At 35.8% G+C, this 19,297-nt stretch overlaps 1 protein-coding gene across 3 annotated transcripts in view; it reads right to left on the bottom strand.

Moving 5' to 3' along the window:
• Positions 1–19,297, bottom strand: part of MCU (mitochondrial calcium uniporter) — a 234,836-nt gene that overhangs the window by 21,635 nt on the left and 193,904 nt on the right. For all 3 annotated transcript variants that reach the window (XM_036928762.2, XM_036928763.2, XM_057505965.1), the window contains 3 exons: positions 9,712–9,882; positions 8,535–8,639; positions 805–965 (listed from right to left, as the gene is read on the bottom strand). In XM_036928762.2, coding sequence (XP_036784657.2) covers positions 805–965; positions 8,535–8,639; positions 9,712–9,882 — 437 coding nt within the window. The remainder of the gene's footprint in view (positions 1–804; positions 966–8,534; positions 8,640–9,711; positions 9,883–19,297) is intronic.

Below are 19,297 nucleotides of genomic sequence, written 5' to 3'. Positions count from 1 at the left end.
CTAATGGTCTTAAATTTATTGAGAACAAACTTGAGACCTGTGCTCATTATTTTTAAAGAAATCAGAAAAAGCAGAATATTAAGATTTGTTCCTTTTCTTAATCTCTAGTATATAGTCTAATTTCTTAAAATGGAAATATTTGCATCATCATTAAAAAATAAGGATGATATTCACTGAAAAACATTTAAAAAATCTAAAGAAAAAAGCATCATAATCCTATTACTCTTAGCATTTTGGAATATATTCTTTTTGATTTTTTTCTTTGTGTGTATGCACACACACATATGTGCATTTATATAAATATTGATAAATGTATAAATACATACATTTATATATGTATATAACATTTAAAAATTGAATCATAGTATACACTAATATGCACACTGTTTTGATTTACTTTTTAGAAAATACGGATACTTTTTACAGCATATTAGAGCTGAATCATTCTAAACAGCTGCATAATATTCCGTATAATACTAATTCTTAACTTGGCTAAAGTCAATATCCACTATACTCAGACCTTTTCTTGATCAGCAATCTTTCCAATTTTTGTTTTAAAGTTGATAAAACTGGTTAAGGGCAGACACTTAGACCTCAAAGCTCTAAGTCCACAATCAAGGCTCTAAACTATTCCTTTTTAAGTTCTCCTTTGATTGAAACTTTCTTATGGTTGAGTCCCCAAAACTAGTGGACTAATTTGATCAACACAGCTCAATTACATAAAACTCAGAGGGAATAAAAAAAATACATATCCTCTGGAAAGAAATACCGGTGAAGAGGAAAGTTTGAGATTTGAATCTTCACCTTCTCCAAAGGTGCCAGCTGCTCTTTGAGATCTTCTAATCTTTCGATGAGCTCCCTTTCCTTGTTTAACTGGTGTTGCTCGATGCACAGCGTGGTGTATAGCTGCTGGACAAGTGTCTTTACATCGCTTAGTGTTGCAGCATTTTCGTGGCTTAAGAGATCTGAAAGAAAGGGGTTACATTTTTAAAAACTGTATGCCTTAAATGAAGAGTTGCTTTTCTTGGGGCTATTAGACAATGATAAGAACAAGACAGATTCATCCACTACAGGAATCCCACCTTCAGTGTAAAACTGCAGGACAGTGATAATTCTTTTTTAAAAAGGAGGTGCCTACAAATCCTAGGAAGTAAATTCATATTTGGGCAAGTTGAAATTTTGAAACCAACAGCTACCATTATATTCTTGGAAGTCTAAATGACACAAATGAAGCTACAAATAATCTTCTTCATTAGAAAAACAAAGAATTTAAAGTAGTATGTTAAAAAGTAGTAGAAAGGTTCAGAATCAATTTGATTATTATGCTTGTTAAAATGCTGATCTATAACTTATCTATCGTGTTGCCATTTTAACTGGTGATTTTTTTTCCCTTTAGTAGTAACATCTGAGAAAAAATACACAGTATTTCAAATTTGCAAATACAAAGGTATAAATAAAATATCAAAATAACCTTAGCCCCCATACACCTTATCCCTAGCATACCAACTTTTATTTATTCTTGTTGGGGAAAGATACAGAAAAGCTGTTTGGGTCTCAATATCATGCTCTAAAGGGCATGAATTTATGAGAATGATTGGGAAGATTAAATTCTTTGATTCAATATCCTCTTCGAGTAGTATGTATTTCTAGAAATCTAAAAATTGTGTTTGAGAATCTAATAAAAAATTGGCTGATTTATACTGTCAAAGAATTTTTCAAAAAAAAGGACCCAAAATGAAGCTTTTGCTTTAGACTCTTAGCCTTAAATGTGATATTTTGTTAGGTCAGCCCTCTTCTAAATCAAAATAAGCTCCAGTCAGAATTAGCTATAAGCCAAAGTCAAAAGCAGCCACGCATTTCAAATATTAGTTAAGGATGTCCTCTAGTATAGTTATCACAGAAATTCAATTAATAAAAAAATTCAAATAAGGGTAGCAAATTGCATTAGAGAAGAGCTGATAAAGTAAAATGTGATACAGCATCTTGCACAGTATGTTGCATGCCTGAGTAACTGTGCTGAATTAATGGGAACAGATAAAACAAGGAAGACTTTGAGTTCTTTAAATCATCTATGTCAGTAGGGTTGTCTAATGCACTGAAGTTGGAGCTCACATTTGCATATGGCTTTATACTTTCCAAAGTTACCAGAAGAGGAAATTGCCTTTTTTTTTTGAGAAACCAGTTGCATTACTGATAGAGTTTTCTTAACAATGGTGGTGCCTGGCTCAGGGCTGGCAGGGAGGGCCAAACCCTCCCCATGCTGTCCAGGGCCAAGGGGGTGGGAGCAGGAACAAAAAAGCTTCTAGAAGGCAATTTAGATTTCACTTGTCTAGAATGTTACAGTGAAGTGGTAGAGTCTATGTCACCTGACCCCCTAGGCCTGAAGCCGAGTTAAAATGCTTCCTATATCAGTATTAATATTTCTCTTGAAAGCTTGGTCCTCTTTCAAAAAGACAATTTCTTAAGCAGGCATCAATTATCTATGGTTAACAAAATCCTTTCACACATATGTTATCCTCACAATACCACTATGAATAAGTTTGGTGCCCACAATTTATAAATGAGGAACTTGAATCCTAGAGATGTAAGATTAGAAAACATTTTTTGTACTAGATACTGATCTAGTCACTATGGAAGGAAAAAAAAATTCAAATGTTAGGTGGTTCTTCTTAATGAAGTCTAACAATATCATTAAAAAGTTGCAGAGTTTAGTAAGTGGAAAAAGATCTGATTGGCAGTCCAATGACTTTTCTATCCTATGCCCTTTCTTTTTCCACTCCAACTTGCAATACCACAATTGTACTATACTTGCTTAGAAGTCCAAGGAGGAAATGAGGGAGGGAGCCAGGAAGAGAAGAAGGAATGGGAGGGAAGGAAAGAAAGAGGGAAGGAAGGAAGGGAAGCAAGCATACCTAAATAGGATTTCTTCCTTTTCCTAATGAAGCAAGGACATGTTAATGATCAAATATGTCTGGAAAATCATAATGTAAAAGTCTACAAAATCTGAAATCAGGGTTGATATTTGTTTTACAAAAAAAGTAAGTTTCTATTAGAACATTGCAGACTTGTTAGTTTAAAAATTAATATTCATATGATGGGTTCTGCTATGTAGAAAATTAATTTTTGTATCAATCTTATCTTTTATGGCTTTTGTGTTTTATGTTATAGTCAGGAAGGTCCTTCTCATTAAAAGTTTATAAAAATATTTCTTTTGATTCTCTCAGCACTTTTACTATTTCTTTTTAAAACTTAACTTTTTGATCCATATACCCTTTGACACAGTACTTCCAGTTCTAGGTATTTTTGGAACATATGTACTCCTATACTTCCTAAGTGATACATATTCAAGATGCTACAATATATACTATAGTAAAAAACAAAACAACATAAGTCTGTCAATAAATTATAAAATAAGCAGTTAAGTGAATGGTGATACATGTTCATACAATGTAATACATAGCAGTTGTGAAAAAGAATGAAGAATTCTTTATGTACTGATATGTCAAGATCTTCAGAATATACTGTTAGGTGAGAAAAGCAGTATGGTGGTTTTATATCTTGTCAATCTGGCTAAACTAGAATTGTTTCTCAAAATACCTTTCCCTGTGTGGTTTGAATGAGAGTTACCCAAATCAAGGGAGATTTTGGAAAGCAGAAGAGAAGCTGAAGACATTTTACTTTGAAGATTGTTGTGCTTTTTAGCAGTGAGAAAACAGATGCAGAGGTGCCTGTAGATGCGACCTTGTGCTTTTTATCCTCTGTTCTGCATCCAGCTCTTTTCTCAACAGCCACCTCTGCTGGTTACCAGCAAATCCAGGACCCCAAACAGACACAGCCTTTTACAGCTGTGCTCTTCAAAACAGTAACGACTAGCCACATGTGCCCATTTAAACTTAAGATTAAAATGGAATAGAATTTAAAATTCAGTCCCTCAGTCACACTAGCCACATTTCAAGTGCTCAATTACAGGCTACAATATTGGATAGTGCAGAAATGGAAGAGTTTCATTATCACTGAAAGTTCTATTTGTTAACACTGTCCTAGAGATTTCTCTATCAGCCCTCCTTTGCAGTCCTAACCTTACAGTTGGATGCACTTGAATTTCCAGGTTCCCTGGAGCTTTGATTTGTCCACCTGTGCTATCACTTCAAAATTAGTGACATTTCTCTGATCTTCCATGCTCCCCTTTTCAGATTCTTACCTCTCTCCTCTGCACCTTCATCTACACTTGTGGAAATTTCATTCCTATAATAAATCTTTTATTCCATAATGTTCATGTGATTGTTTCCCCAAATGAACCTTGACTGAACAAACAGTATGTATGTGTGGATAAAATGAGAGTTCCAGGATTCTCACCTGGCCCTGGTTGACTAGCTCACTGCACATCTGTGGGCAATACATGGCTGTTGACTCTATAAAAAGAGCTCCGCTCAGTGCTCTGGGTGTGACACGGTGGCAGAGCTGCAAGGCTGCAGGAGAGCAGAGCAGAGGCTGGAATGGTGGCAACGCCGAGGACAGAGGCCCAGGGGATGGCTGTGTGGGATGACTGTGCAGAGAGGCCCAGAGGATGGCTGTGCAGGACAGAGGGGCCCAGAGGCAGAGACTGGCTTGCTGCATAGACTCGCTCTGAGGGAATGGGATTCTAGTGACTGACCTGCCACCTGGAAATAAAGTTGGGTATAACCCTTTCACCCCAAAGAACGTTTTGCTGTCAATTTCTTTGGTTACACTGAATCCATAGTGAACTTGCCCAGGGCTGAAACCCATTGGCAAGACAGTATGATATGCTATTATCTGCACAAAAAGGGAAAAAAGATTATGCATTGCTATTTGCTTATGAGTGTACTATCTCTGGTAGGAAACATAAGAAACTAAGAACCAGTGTGATTGCTGGTATGCAGGAGAAAAGGGTGGCTGTGGAATAGTGATGAGAAAACATTTACCCATACATTCTTTGACTTTGGCAGCTGAACCTTGTAAATGTATTACCTATTCAGAACAAATAAAAATATATTTAATGTGCAACTACATACCTTCTAACAGCAATATGAAGACCATAAATGATAATTCATAGGAGACCAACCTAATAGATGTCCAATTCTACACCTGGCTGAAAACAAGAGTTGTTTTCTTTCTGATCAGGTATCGGCAAAGCCCTGGCAAATTCAAGGGACTCAGCTCGATTTTGTTAGATTTTCTTGACTGGAGAATATGGTTCCAAGGTATTGTCACAGTAGAGGAAAACAAAAACTTCAAATCTTGACCCTGAAAAGTGTATTAACATATTTGGAGATGAAATTATAGAAAGAGGGAAGATCAGTCTGTTAATGGCTTAACAACACTTCTGGATGATATGTGTATGATTCATGAAAAATACAGTGAGATGTTTATTAATGATTCTGCACATGTCACCAGTGCCAGGAAAATTAAGGTACAAAAAGGTAGGGAGATATGCTAACATAATAGGGATTAAGAATTCTTTTGAGCTACTAAAATGGTTTGGGAAGGATTTGGGATATTTGAGTTTGTGGCAAGGCATTCATTATTGTTGGTATTTGGTTTTCCTGTTCAACCTTCCCTCTCAAATTATTTACATTAGTAAGAGAGAAGCAATGTCTTCAATATCCTCTGGATGGATAAATGGAGAAAAGGGCTAAGTGCCAATCAAAATGATTCTCCTTAGCACAAAAACTTTGAAAAACAGAGATACAGGGTGTATTCTCTTGTTCCCCAATAATAAGAGGAAGGTAGTTAATTACTACTTCAACATGGACTGGGATAAAAGGATTTTTGTGCTCCCTTTCCATATTCTTCCTTCCATTATAGGTTTAGATTAGGTTCTGAAATTACCTAATTGCTAACATATTTATTCCTCTCATTCGGCAGTGGTCAAACGGGAATCCAGCTTTATCAGCTATGGTAAAAGAATGCAATGTACCTTGCAACTAGCCCTACTGCTATGACCTGCCCCCTCATTTCATTTCAGTTTTTTCTGTCTCTTCTCTTTCAATTTTGGGGTTGGGTAGAAGGGTTGTCAATACTTAATTATCCATAGTACCTACAGACTGCTAATCCCATGTAAACATTAAATGTGGCTATGTAAGATCCTATGTGAATAAGGCCTTTAACCTCTATGCTTGGTAGAAGTACATGAAATCAAGGTTTAGTCATACAACACTCATAGAGCATTTTTATTCACAAAATGCTATTTATAAACAGGGAAAAGAAAAATAGGAGAGAGAAGAGAGAGTTAAAGGGGCTAAGGAGGGAGCAGAAAAACTGTGTCAGAACTTAAAACACTGTCCTGAAAAAGTTTTTCTTCACTAAAACCATCTTAAATTTTATTAGATGAAGCAGATTTATTCCATCTGCTCCATGTATATATACAATTCTAGTGTTCCTCCTACCTCTGGTAGGAATAACAGGAATAACAGGAATAACATCCCACTGAATATATATACCACATCTTTATCCATTCATTTGTAGATGACACTTAGGTTGTTTCTGTATCTTGGCTATTGTGAATAATGCTTCAATGAACATCAGAGCACAGATATTTCTTTGGATATATACCCAAAAGTGGGATTGCTGGATCATGTGATAGTCCTATGTCGGTCAAAGGGTACCAAACTTCCAATTATAAGATGAATAAGTATGTATAGCATACAACAATATATAGCACAATGACTGTCGTTAGTAATGTAATGCATACTTAAAAGCTGCTTAGAGAGATCTTAAGAATTTCACCAAAAAAAGAGAAATGGCAATTAGATGAGGTGATGGAGGTGCTAAGTAATCCTACTATGGTAATCATTTCACAGAATAGTATGTAAGTACATCAAATCATTATATTGTACACCTTAAACTTACACAGTGTCATATGACAATTATATGTCAATAAATCTGGGAAAAATAAAGAGCAAATTTAAAGAACAACACAAAAAACCTGAGTAAAATAGGCCTGTACTTCTGTTATAGAAAACTTCTAATCCAAGAATCAGGGAATAAAGAAGCAAAACATATAAACATAGTTAATATATAGCCAACAATTCCTAGTCAACATGTTCAATTATATCAACTTCATAAAATCCAATTCAGGATTATTTTACTATTAAAAGGATACTTTTCCATCCTTACTACACCTTTCTGTACTTTTTATAACCTAGTTCCACTTCAACTAGGTTGAACACAGAGGAGAATCTGGCTTCTGAACAACCAGAATGCTACCAAGTTAATTCATTTAATTCACTCAGTATAGAATGACCGCCTGAGTCAATGGGAGGTACAAAATCACAGTGCTTTTCTTCTGCGCATTTAACAAAGAAAAGGAAAAAAAAGAATTAAGAAAAGAGATGAGTTACTTCTGGTTGACTGGGAGTCAGATAGATTATGATTATGAAAAGCTTCATGGAAGAGCTGACCTTGATTTTGACACGAGGAAATAGAAGGTTAGGTAGGAAGGAAAAAGACATCTTAGAGGAAAGGTGAGCAAACACTGAGAAGGTAAAGAATAGGACAGTTCCGGTAAGGGCAAAGGAATACAGGATGGAGGAAAAGTAGGCAACATGTAAGAGGGAAAGAGAAAAATTTTAAAGGTAGATGTGGACTAGATTTTGAAGGCATTCAATATTTAGGCTTTCACTTACAATGTTTTCTACATTAGACACAATTCTCAAAAGCAGAATTGAAAAGAAGGGATGTGTTAGGAAGCTGATGGAAGGGGTGGTGGTGGTGGTGGAAGATGTATTAATAGCAGTTAAGTAATACTGAACATCAAGGGCAAAGGGAAAAGTGACCAGAAAAAACACCACTCAAAATGCTATTCAGCATTAGTACTGTGCAGAGTCATTTTGGAGCCTGGGGTGAAAAGAAAAGTCAGTAATAATGACTTTGTTTTTACTTAAAAACTAGGCATTTTATTCATCATGGATTTTTCACATTAACTTTCGTTTTTCAAAATATTTCATTAAAATACTATTTATCTTGATTACTGAGTTTCTGGTGCCCTCTTAAAATTAGTACCCAAAGCAAGTAAAACTTTTTTGAATAAAAGCATATACAGTGCAGAAGTTCCTAAGAACTATATTATCGTATAATAGCTCAATAATTGACTTCCAGACTGCTTATCTTGAGCCATCAAAAAAAGATTAATTCTTGTTACAAATGTTTAAGAGGACAAGGAAATCCACAATCTATTTTAAAAAGATTCCCCTATAGCATTATTAAAATAATAGGACTTTTCACCTATTTGAAGAGAAGGAGCTTAAATCTGGGAGAACATTAATTTATGTAAAACAGAGTGATAATATGCAATAATAAGGCATTCCTGTGTCTATGCAGAATATAAGTTTTAATCAATATATCAGCCAGTGCCAGGTACTTAATGAGCTCACCAACTGAAACTATCTACCTGTATGTAAAACTTTCATGGTTCTTTGAATTCTATCTCTTTCTCAAGGTTATCCAGGGAAAAGCAAAGTTCTTTCCAAAAGTTCTTTCCACATTTCTCTGTCCTTATCAAGGTTACTTTTTACCTCTCTTCGGTGGTCGTACATGATATGTTAAGTCATTAATGACGAGCTTAAAGTCATCAAGGAGGAGGAGGTCTATCCCTGTTGAGGCAGCAACTCGAACACCATCTGTGAGAAATTTAAATGTAAAAGTTAAAATTTGTCACAAATCCATAATTATTCAAGAAACCGAGGAAAAGCAATCCTCAAAATAGATTTTAAAAATTAAATCTTCTCTTTTAAATTTCAGTTAACTTTTTGCGTCATCCCCAAGTTCTGTGCTAAACAAAACTTTGTATTATTTGAGCTTTGTTGTTTTCATGGCCTCAAGTCTGTGAAGATTTAACAAGATGTTTTCCTGGCAGAACTTTATAAAACAAGTAAAATAATTACACAGATGTATAGGTGTCAGCTGGAAACTGAGGGTCAATGGGAAAGCTGTGTGGGTATTTGTCTATGATGGAAGCTGGTTAAGTAAAGAAACAATGCTTTCTAATACATGGTACTTTCCAGTATAGTCACTGATTAGTTGTCAGTAACTTGGTTATCGACATGCTAGGGTTAATAGCAAAGTATACTGATCTGGTCTACTAATTACATTACTAGATGAGTTGAAATTAAGTATTTTTAAAGTACTTAGAGCACAGAAATATAGCAAATTATTAACAACTGGTAAATTCAAATGGGCATTTACTGTACTAGTCTTTTATAGTTTCTGCAGGATTAAAATTTTTCAAAGTAAAAATGGATAAAAATATTAGGCACTAAAAAATAAATGGAATGGATGGATGTCATGTCAAATGGGAATTTTTAGTGCGTTATTTTAAATGCTTTTCAAATTATATATGTACTTTGTAAACTTTTATGTAAAAGACAAAAGCTTTCAAAGAAAGTCCTAATGTTTCATATCTTCAGAGATAAGGGCTCAACTACTAGAAAAATTTATTCTATGCCTAAAGTAATGATAAAAGGTATCAATAAAATAAAATGTGATTGATTGTTCATCTTTGCCCATAGCATTATATGTGAGGTGATTTTGAATGAGATTCCTTGTATGTATATATTTGCTAAAACTGCACAATAATATTCTGAGAACTAGAAGAGAAATCACTCTTTTCTTTTGCAGTGACCTGGGTGTTAATAGAAGTGGTTTGGGATGAAATGAGGGATGGGTGGGAATTGATAATGAAGGCGACTTTACCTGGTGAATAGATGGCAACTCTATCAATTCCCCGATCCTCTTCTTGCAGTTGTCGTAAAAACACACCAACGGAGTCTGAGATAGGTTTGAGTGTGAATTGGCAGCGTTCACGCCGAGATGGTAGCCTCACAGATATCACAGGTAACCCATTTTGATACACTACTGTCACATCTGAATGAAAAAGAACCATAATTGCATGATCATTACATTTCATTATAAGTTAAAGCTATTACTCTTATTTTTTTTAATTTTGGTATCATTAATCTAAAATTACATGAGCAACATTATGATTACTAGACTCCCCCCATCACCAAGTCACCCCCACATACCACATTACAGACACTGTCCATCAGCGAAGTACGATGCTATAGAATCACTACTTGTCTTCTCTGTGTTGTATAGCCCTTCCCATGCCCCCCCGCTACATTATGTCTACTAATAGTAATGCCCCCATTATTTTTCCCCTTATTATTCCCTTCCCACCCATCCTCCACAGTCCCTTTCCCTTTGGTAACTGCTAGTCCATTCCAGGGTTCTGTGAGTCTGCTGCTGTTTTGTTCCTTCAGTTTTTTTTCTTTGTTATTATACTCTACAGATGAGTGAAATCATTTGATACTTATCTTTCTCCGCCTGAGTTATTTCACTGAGCAAAATACCCTCTAGCTCCATCTATGTTGTTGCAAATGGTAGGATTTGTTTTCTTCTTATGGCTGAATAATATACCATTGTGTATATGTACCACACCTTTTTCCATTCATCTACTGATGGACACTTAGGTTGCTTCCATTTCTTGGCTATTGTAAATAGTGCTGGATAAACATAGGGGTGCATATGTCTTTTTCAAATTGGGCTGCTGCATTCTTAGGGTAAATTCCTAAAAGTGGAATTCCTGGGTCAAATGGTATTTCTATTTTGAGATTTTTGAGGAACCTCCATACTGCTTTCCGCAATGGTTGAACTAATTTACATTCCCATCAGCAGTGTAGGAGGATTCCCCTTTCTCCACATCCTCGCCAAGATTTGTTGTTGTTTGTCTTTTGGATGGTGGTCATCCTGACTGGTGTGAGGTGATATCTCATTGTGGTTTTAATTTGCATTTCTCTGATGATTAGCGATTTCATGTGTCTGTTGGCCATCTGAATTTCTTCTTTAAAGAAGTGTCTGTTCAGATCCTCTGTCCTTTTTTTTATTGGATTATTTGCTTTTTGTTTGTTGAGGCAGATCCTCTGTCCATTTTTTATTGGATTATTTGCTTTTTGTTTGTTGAACTGCATGAGTTCCTTATATATTTTGGATGTCAACCCTTTATTGGATCTGTCATTTATGAATATATTCTCCCATACTGTAGGGTACCTTTTTGTTCTATTGATGGTGTTCTTAGCTGTACAGAAGCTTTTCAGCTTGATATAGTCCCACTTGTTCATTTTTGCTTTTGTTTCCCTTTCCTGGGGAGATATGTTCATGAAGAAGTTGCTCATGTTTATGTCCAAGAGATTTTTGCCTATGTTTTTTTCTAAGAGTTTTATGGTTTCATGACTTACATTCAGGTCTTTGATCCATTTTGAATTTACTTTTGTATATGGGGTTAGACAATGATCCAGTTTCATTCTCTTACATGTAGCTGTCCAGTTTTGCCAGCTATTGAAGAGGCTGTCATTTCCCCATTGTATGTCCATGGCTCCTTTATCGTATATTAGTTGAGCATATATGTTTGGGTTAATATCCGGAGTCTCTATTCTGTTTCACTGGTCTGTGGTTCTCTTCTTGTGCCAGTACCAAATTGTCTTGATTACTGTGGCTTTGTAGTAGAGCTTGAAGTTGGTAAGGAAGATCCCCTCTGCTTTATTCTTCCTTCTCACGATTGTTTTGGCTATTCGGTGTCTTTCGTGGTTCCATATGAATTTTAGAACTATTTGTTCAGTTCGTTGAGGAATGCTGTTGGTATTTTCATAGGGATTGCATCGAATCTGTAGATTGCTTTAGGCAGGATGGCCACTTTGACAATATTAATTCTTCCTAGCCAAGAGCATGGGAGGAGTTTCCATTTGCTAGTGTCCTCTTTAATTTCTCTTAAGAGTGTCTTGTAGTTTTCAGGGTATAGGTCTTTCACTTCCTTGGTTAGGTTTATTCCTAGGTATTTTATTCTTTTTGATGTAATTGTGAATGGAAGTGCTTTCCTGATTTCTCTTTCTGCTAGTTCATCATTAGTATAAAGGAAAGCAACAGATTTCTGTGTATTAATTTTGTATCCTGCAACTTTGATGAATTCAGATATTAGTTCTAGTAGTTTTGGAGTGGAGTCTTTAGGGTTTTTTATGTACAATATCATGTCATCGGCAAATAGTGGCAGTTTGACTTCTTCTTTACCAATCTGGATTCCTTGTATTTCTTTGTGTTGTCTGATTGCTGTGGCTAGGTCCTCCAGTACTATGTTGAATAAAAGTGGGGAGAGTGGGCATCCTTGTCTTGTTCCCGATCTTAGGTAAAATGCTTTCAGCTTCTCGCTGTTAAGTATGATGTTGGCTGTGGGTTTGTCATATACGGCCTTTATTCTGTTGAGGTACTTGCCCTGTATACCCATTTTATTGAAAGTTTTTATCATGAATGGATGCTGAATTTTGTTGAATGCTTTTTTGGCATCTATGGAGATGATCATATGGTTTTTGTCCTTCTTTTTGTTTATGTGGTGGATGATGTTGATGGATTTTTTAATGTTGTACCATCCTTGCATCCTTGCATCCCTGAGATGAATCCCACTTGATCATGGTGTATGATCCTCTTGATGTATTTTTTAATTCGGTTTGCTAATATTTGTTGAGTATTTTTGCATCTCTGTTCATCAGGAATACTGGTCTATAATTTTCTTTTTTGGTGGGGTCTTTGCCTGGTTTTGGTATTAGGGTAATGTTGGCTTCACAGAAAGAGTTTGGAAGTATTCCCTCCTCTTCTATTTTTTGGAAAACTCTAAGGAGAATGGATAGTATGTCTTCTTTAGATGTCTGATAAAATTCAGCGGTGAATCCATCTGGCCAGGAGGTTTATTCTTTGTTAGTTTGTTGATTACTGATTCAATTTCTTTGTTGGTAATTGGTCTATTTAGATTTTGTTTCTTCCTTGGTCAGTCTTGGAAGGTTGTATTTTTCTGGGAAGTTGTCCATTTCTTCTAGGTTTTCTAGCTTGTTAGCATATAGATTTTCATAGTATTCTCTAATAATTCTTTGTATTTCTGTGGGGTCTGTCGTGATTTTTCATTTCTCATTTTTGATTTTATGTGTCTAGATTGTCTTTTTCTCCTAATAAGTCTGGCTTGGGGCTTGTCTATTTTGTTTATTTTCTCAAGGAATCAGCTCTTGTTTTCATTGATTTTTTTTCTATTGTTTTTTTCTTCTCAATTTTACTTATTTCTTATCTGATCTTTTTTATGTCCCTCCTTCTGCTGACTTTGGGTCTTATTTGTTCTTCTTTTTCCAATTTCAATAATTGAGACTTTAGACTATTCATTTAGGATTGTTCTTCCTTCTTTAAATAGGCCTGGATTGCTATATACTTTCCTCTTAGAACTGCCTTCTCTGTGTCCCACAGAAGTTGGGGCTTAGTGCTCTTGTTGTAATTTGTCTCCATATATTGCTTGACCTCTGTTTTAATTTGTTCATTGATCCATTGATTATTTAGGGGAATGTTTTTAAGCCTCCATGTGTTTGTGAGCCTTTTTGTTTTCTCTGTAAAATTTATTTCTAGTTTTATACCTTTGTGGTCTGAAAAGTTTGTTGGTAGAATTTCAATCTCTTTGAATTTACTGTGGCTCTTTTTCTGGCCTAGTATGTGGTTTATTCTGGAAAATGTTCCATGTGCACTTGAGAAGAATGTGTATTGTGCTGATTTTGGGTGTAGAGTTCTGTAGATGTCTGTTAGGTCCATCTGTTCTAGTGTGTTGTTCAGTGCCTCTGACCTTACTTATTTTCTGTCTGGTGGATCTGTCCTTTGGAGGAGCGCTGTGTTGAAGTCTCTTAGAACGAATGCATTGCATTCTATTTCCTCCTTTAATTCTGTTAGTATTTGTTTCACATATGTCTGTGTTCCTGTATTGGGTGCATATATATTTATAATGGTTATATCCTCTTGTTGGACTGACCCCTTTATCATTATGTAATGTTCTTCTTTATCCCTTCTAACTTTCTTTGAAGTCTATTTTGTGTGATACAAATACTGCAACACCTGCTTTTTTCTCCCTATTGTTTGCATGAAATATCTTTTTCTATCCCTTCACTTTTAGTGTGTGTATGTCTTTGGGTTTGAGGTGAGTCTCTTGTAAGCAGCATATAGATGGGCCTTGCTTTTTTATTCATTCTGTTACTCTGTGTCTTTTGATTGGTGCATTCAGTCCATTTACATTTAGGGTGATTATTGAAAGATATGTACTTATTGCCATTGCAGGCTTTAGATTTGTAGTTCAAGGGTAGCTTCTTTACTATCAAACTGTCTAACTTAACTTGCTTATTTAGCTATTATAAACACAGTCTGATGATTCTTTATTTCTCTCCCTTGTTATTCTTCCTTCTCCATTCTTTATATGTTAGGTGTTTTATTCTTTACTTTTTTGTGTTTCCTTTGACTGCTTTTGTGAATAGTTGACTATATTTTATGCATTTAGTTAGTATTTGTTTGGTCTGCTTTCTTTGGTATGATTTTATTTTCTCTGGTGACATCTATTTAGCCTTAGCAGTGCTTCCATCTAGAGCAGTCCCTTTAAAATATCCTGTAAAGGTGGTTTGTGGGAGGGAAATTCCCTCAACCTTTGCTTGTCTGGGAATTGTTTAATCCCTCCTTCATATTTAAATGATAATCGTGCTGGATACAGTATTCTTGGTTCAAGGCCCTTCTGTTTCATTGCATTATATGTATCATGCCATTCTCTTCTGGCCTGTAAGGTTTCTGTTGAGAAGTCTGATGATAGCCTGATGGGTTTTCCTTTGTAGATGACCTTTTTCCTCTCTCTGGCTGTCTTTATTACTCTGTCCTTGTCTTTGATCTTTACCATTTTAATTATTATATGTCTTGGTGTTGTCCTTCTTGGGTCCCTTATGTTGGCATACCTGTGGGCTTCCATGGTCTGAGAGACTAGTTCCTCCCCCAGTTTGAGGAATTTTTCAGCAACTACTTCTTCAAAGACACTTTCTATCCCTTTTTCTCTCTTCTTGTTCTAGTACCCCTATAATGTGGATATTGTTCCATTTGGATTGGTCACACAGTTCTCTTAATATTTTTTCATTCCTGGAGATCCTTTTCTCTCTCCTGGCCTCAGCTTCTCTGTATTTCTGTTCTCTGATTTCTGTTCCATTAACAGTCTCTTGCACCTCATCCAGTCTGCTCTTAAGTCCTTCCAGAGATTGTTTCATTTCTGTAATCTCCCTCCTGACTTCGTCCCTTAGCTCTTGCATATTTCTCTGCAGGTCCATCAGCATGGGTATGACCTTTATTTTGAATTATTTTTCAAGAAGATTGGTTATATATGTCTCCCCAGGCCCTCTCTGTGGGGTTGTCTGGGTGACTATTGACTGGACCAGATTATTCTGCCTTTTCATGGCAATAGAAGTAGTCGTAGGCAGGTGGCGCATGTGTCAGCTGGGAGAACAAAGTCTCTTCCTGGTTGCTGGTCGCCTTGCCATTCTCCTTTCCCTCTGTCAGTTAACCGGACACTGGGAGCAGCATCTGGGGTTGCTGTGGGCGGTGAAGCCCTCAGGGTAGCCTAGAACCCTGCAGGGAATGGCAGGTGCACTGGGTGTGCTCTTCTGTGAGAACAGCGCCCCTTGGTGCCTTGCCCGAGCTTCCTCTGTCTGTGCCAGGTAGGTATGCGCTGGCAGTAGCCTCTGGGTCTTTCTGGGTAGCTGGGAGGAGACTCTGGGTGATTGCTGTGGGTGTGGCCGCTCTCCGGCTGCTCCACCACTGGGGTGAACAAGTGGCAGGCTGCTTATCACCGTGAGGGGCTTCAAAGCTTTGTTGTCACCCAGGGGGTTAGGGCGCCTAAAGTTCTTTAGGATTTGTAGCCTGCTGGGCTGAGTGTGCCTGGACAATTCTGTCCAGCTGTTAAGCCCCTGTCCCTTTAAGACTTTCAAAAAGCACTCGCTTTTCTTTGGTCCCAGGGGAGCCGGCTGTGGGGACCCGCTTGAAGATTTTCCTTTTCCTTTTCTCTAATATCCAGTACCATGCAATATGTGTCTGTGCTCCCAGTGCAGATTACTAGGGCTGGTTATTTAGCAGTCCTGTGCTTCCACTTCCTCCCCACTCTGATTCTTTTCCTCCCACTGGTGAGCTGAAGTGGGGGAGCATTTGGGTCCCACCAGGTCACAGTTTTGTATCTTACCCTTTTCGTGAGATGCTGAGTTCTTCCAGATTTAGATGTAGCTTGGCTGTTGTACTGTATCTTCTGGTCTCTCTGTTAGGCATAAGTTGTATTTGTTGTATTTTCAAAATTATATATGGTTTTGGGAGGAGATTTTCGCTGCCCTACTCATGCCACCATCTTGGCCCCTCCCCCTTATTACTATTATTCTTATATGGGAGCCTATTATTATGAGAGTGGTTTAAAATGTTTTCAAAGGCTTAAGAATATGCCCTTTAGCTTTAGTAGAAGGTTATTCTTCAGTTGGCTTATGGAAGATCATATGGGTCACAGAATTCACTTTTAAGAAGAACAAAGCAAAACCTGCAAAGGATTTTCTTCTAAGTGGATCAAGGAGAGGCTTTTCCAGGAATTTGAGGTAAACTTTTGGTAGTGGTGAATATAAACCCTGGTTCCATTTAGTAAAATTTTATTAAGTAGCCAGAGATTGCTGGGCCATACTCAATAACCTGTAGGAGGTAGCCCATGGGAGCCAGAAGCTTTCAAGAACTCCTGGGGAATGGCATCTGAAAGTACACTTTTACTCAATGACAGTCAACGCTTACTTATATTATATCCAAGTTGCTTCATAACTATTCTCTTATGCAATATAATAAAAACTATTCCTTTTATGTTCTCTTGCAGCTTCCTGAAATTTGCTAGAAGCCAAAGCTCAGTTATTTGTGATTAAAATACTTATTAAGGGAAATATCTTAAGATATACAACTGGAAGGATTTTTATAAAAGTACAGGACAGAATTCCTTATTTTCTTTTTTTCCTCAAGTCTTGATTTACAGAGCGTTAGTCGCTAAAAACTGTCAGAATAACTCTTTCAAAATAATTTTCAAATGAAATTTTTAAATAAAATTTTTATATAAGCAACCAAGAATTTAACAATAATAAGTTCACACTAGTCTGTGAAGGAAAACAGACTTTGGAATCAAATCTTGGAAGGAATTATGGCTCTGTATCTTTGGGAATACTGTATAACTTCTCTGAGCCTCATTCTTTCATATATAAAATTGATTTAATCCCTAACTAATAGAGTTATTTTGAGGAATAAAAGAGTAAACCATTTAAAATACTTAGCATCCTGCTCAATTGATACATAAATGATGTTTCTTTATTAGCTTTTTAAAAATAACTAATAGATACATTCTATAATGTTTCCAAAGATTAATATCCATGAAAATCTAAGAGTTGAGAGGAAATGCAATAAATTAAGGTTCCAAATCAATGAAACTTTCCACAATTGTAATCATTTCTATCTTATATCCTTGCCAATGCCAGTAATTTTGAGGCTTACATGTAATGCATACAAAAGCCTCATACTATATTCTTCCATGATTTAAAATTTAAAAGTAACCATTGTTGAGGCATAATTTATATATAACAAAAAATATTCTAATTTTAAATGGACATTTGATCAGTTTTGACACAATAATCATGATAAAGAACATTTCCATTACCTCCCAAAATTCCTTGATCCCCATCCCAGTTAATCCTGGGCAACCACTGATTTGACTTTTGTTACCACAGATTGTATTTAGTTTTTCTAGAGGTTTATTTTACTGAAAATCATACAATATGCATTCTTTTGTATCTGGCTTCTTTCTCTCAGCATAATGCTTTTGAGATCTACCCATGTTGTTGCATGCACAGTAGTTTGTTCATTTTTATTGCTAAGTAGTGTAGTTTCTGTATGGCTACATCATAAGTTGTTTATCTATTTACCTGTTGATTAACATTTGCTTGTTTCCAGTCTTTGGCTACTATGAATAGAGATTTTATGATTATTCACTTATAAGTCTCTGTGTGGACACATGTTCTTGTGGTATGCCTTTTCTCATCCTTTTACTTTTAACCTATCCATGTGTTTATATTTAAGATGGGTTTCCTGCAGATAGCATTTAGTTGGGTCTTGCTATTTTGCCCAATCTGACATCTCTGCCTTTTAATTGAAGTGTGTATATATCATTTACACTTAGTGAATTATAGATATGGTTGTAAATCTATCCTTGTTATTTATTTCCTTGACCCAAGTGTTCTTTATTCCATTTTCCCTTAATTTTTGTCCTCTTTTAGATTAACTGAGTATTTTTATGATTACATATAATCTCTACTTTGGCTTATTAACTATACCTTTTTATATTTTTAGGGGTTACCCTATAGCAGGTGCTGGCAAACTTTTTCTGTAAAGGGCTAGATATTAACTATTTTAGGCTTTGTGAGCCATAAGATGTCTGTTGCAATTACAGATTCTGTGCTATGGTATAAAAGCAGTCATTCGCAATATGTAAACACATAGGCATGGCTATGTTCCAACAAATTTTATTTACAAAAACAAGCATTGGGCTGGACTTGGTCTACTGGATTTGTTGGACCCTGCTCAAGGGTGTACAATATACACCTTTAACTTACCATAGTTAACCTTCAAATAATATCATACCTCTTTAGGTATTATATAGACAACCTTACAGCAACATACTTCCATTCCCCCTACTTTGTAATATCTAATATATTTTAATTCTACATGTTAAAAACCACACATTTTTACTTTGAGAACTAATTATACTTTAAAGAAATTTTTAAATGAGGAAGAATACCTTTTATATTTGGACACATATTTATCCTCACTCCTTTCATATAATCCAAAATTCCATTTGCTATCATTTTTCTTTTTCCTCAAGAGCTTCCTTAAACATTTCTTCTGCAGATGTATTGGCAATTATTCTCTCAGCCTTGATAAGTCTAAAGAAGTCTTTATTTTACCTTCATTTTTGAAAGATATTTTTTGCTGTGTAAAATATTCAAGGTGGACAATTTCTTTTCCCTTTCAGCACTCTAAAAATCTTGTCTTCTGATTTACATCATATATGATAAAGTAATATATATTCTTACCTTTGTATGTAATATATCTTTTTTTCCTCTCGCTGCTTTTAATATTTTCTCTTTATTATTGGTTTTCAATAACTTGATTATGTTCCTTTCTATGGTTTTATGGTTTTATGATTATTCTCTTGGGAATTGTTAAATTTCTTAGATCTGTGGGCTCAGAGTTTTCATCAAATAAGGAAAAATTTGGGCCATTATTTAAACATTTTTTCTGTTTCCCATTCTTTCCTTTTTGGGATTTCATTTACCCTTATATTAGACTATGTGGTATTGTTTCACAGGGCACTGAAGTGCTCTTCATATATTTCAGG

This window comes from Manis pentadactyla, chromosome 8 (genome assembly GCF_030020395.1).
Source record: "Manis pentadactyla isolate mManPen7 chromosome 8, mManPen7.hap1, whole genome shotgun sequence".
In the NCBI taxonomy this organism is placed as follows: domain Eukaryota; kingdom Metazoa; phylum Chordata; class Mammalia; order Pholidota; family Manidae; genus Manis; species Manis pentadactyla.
Note: the sequence above shows the minus strand (reverse complement) of the source record. Positions and strands in the feature narration are given on the sequence as shown.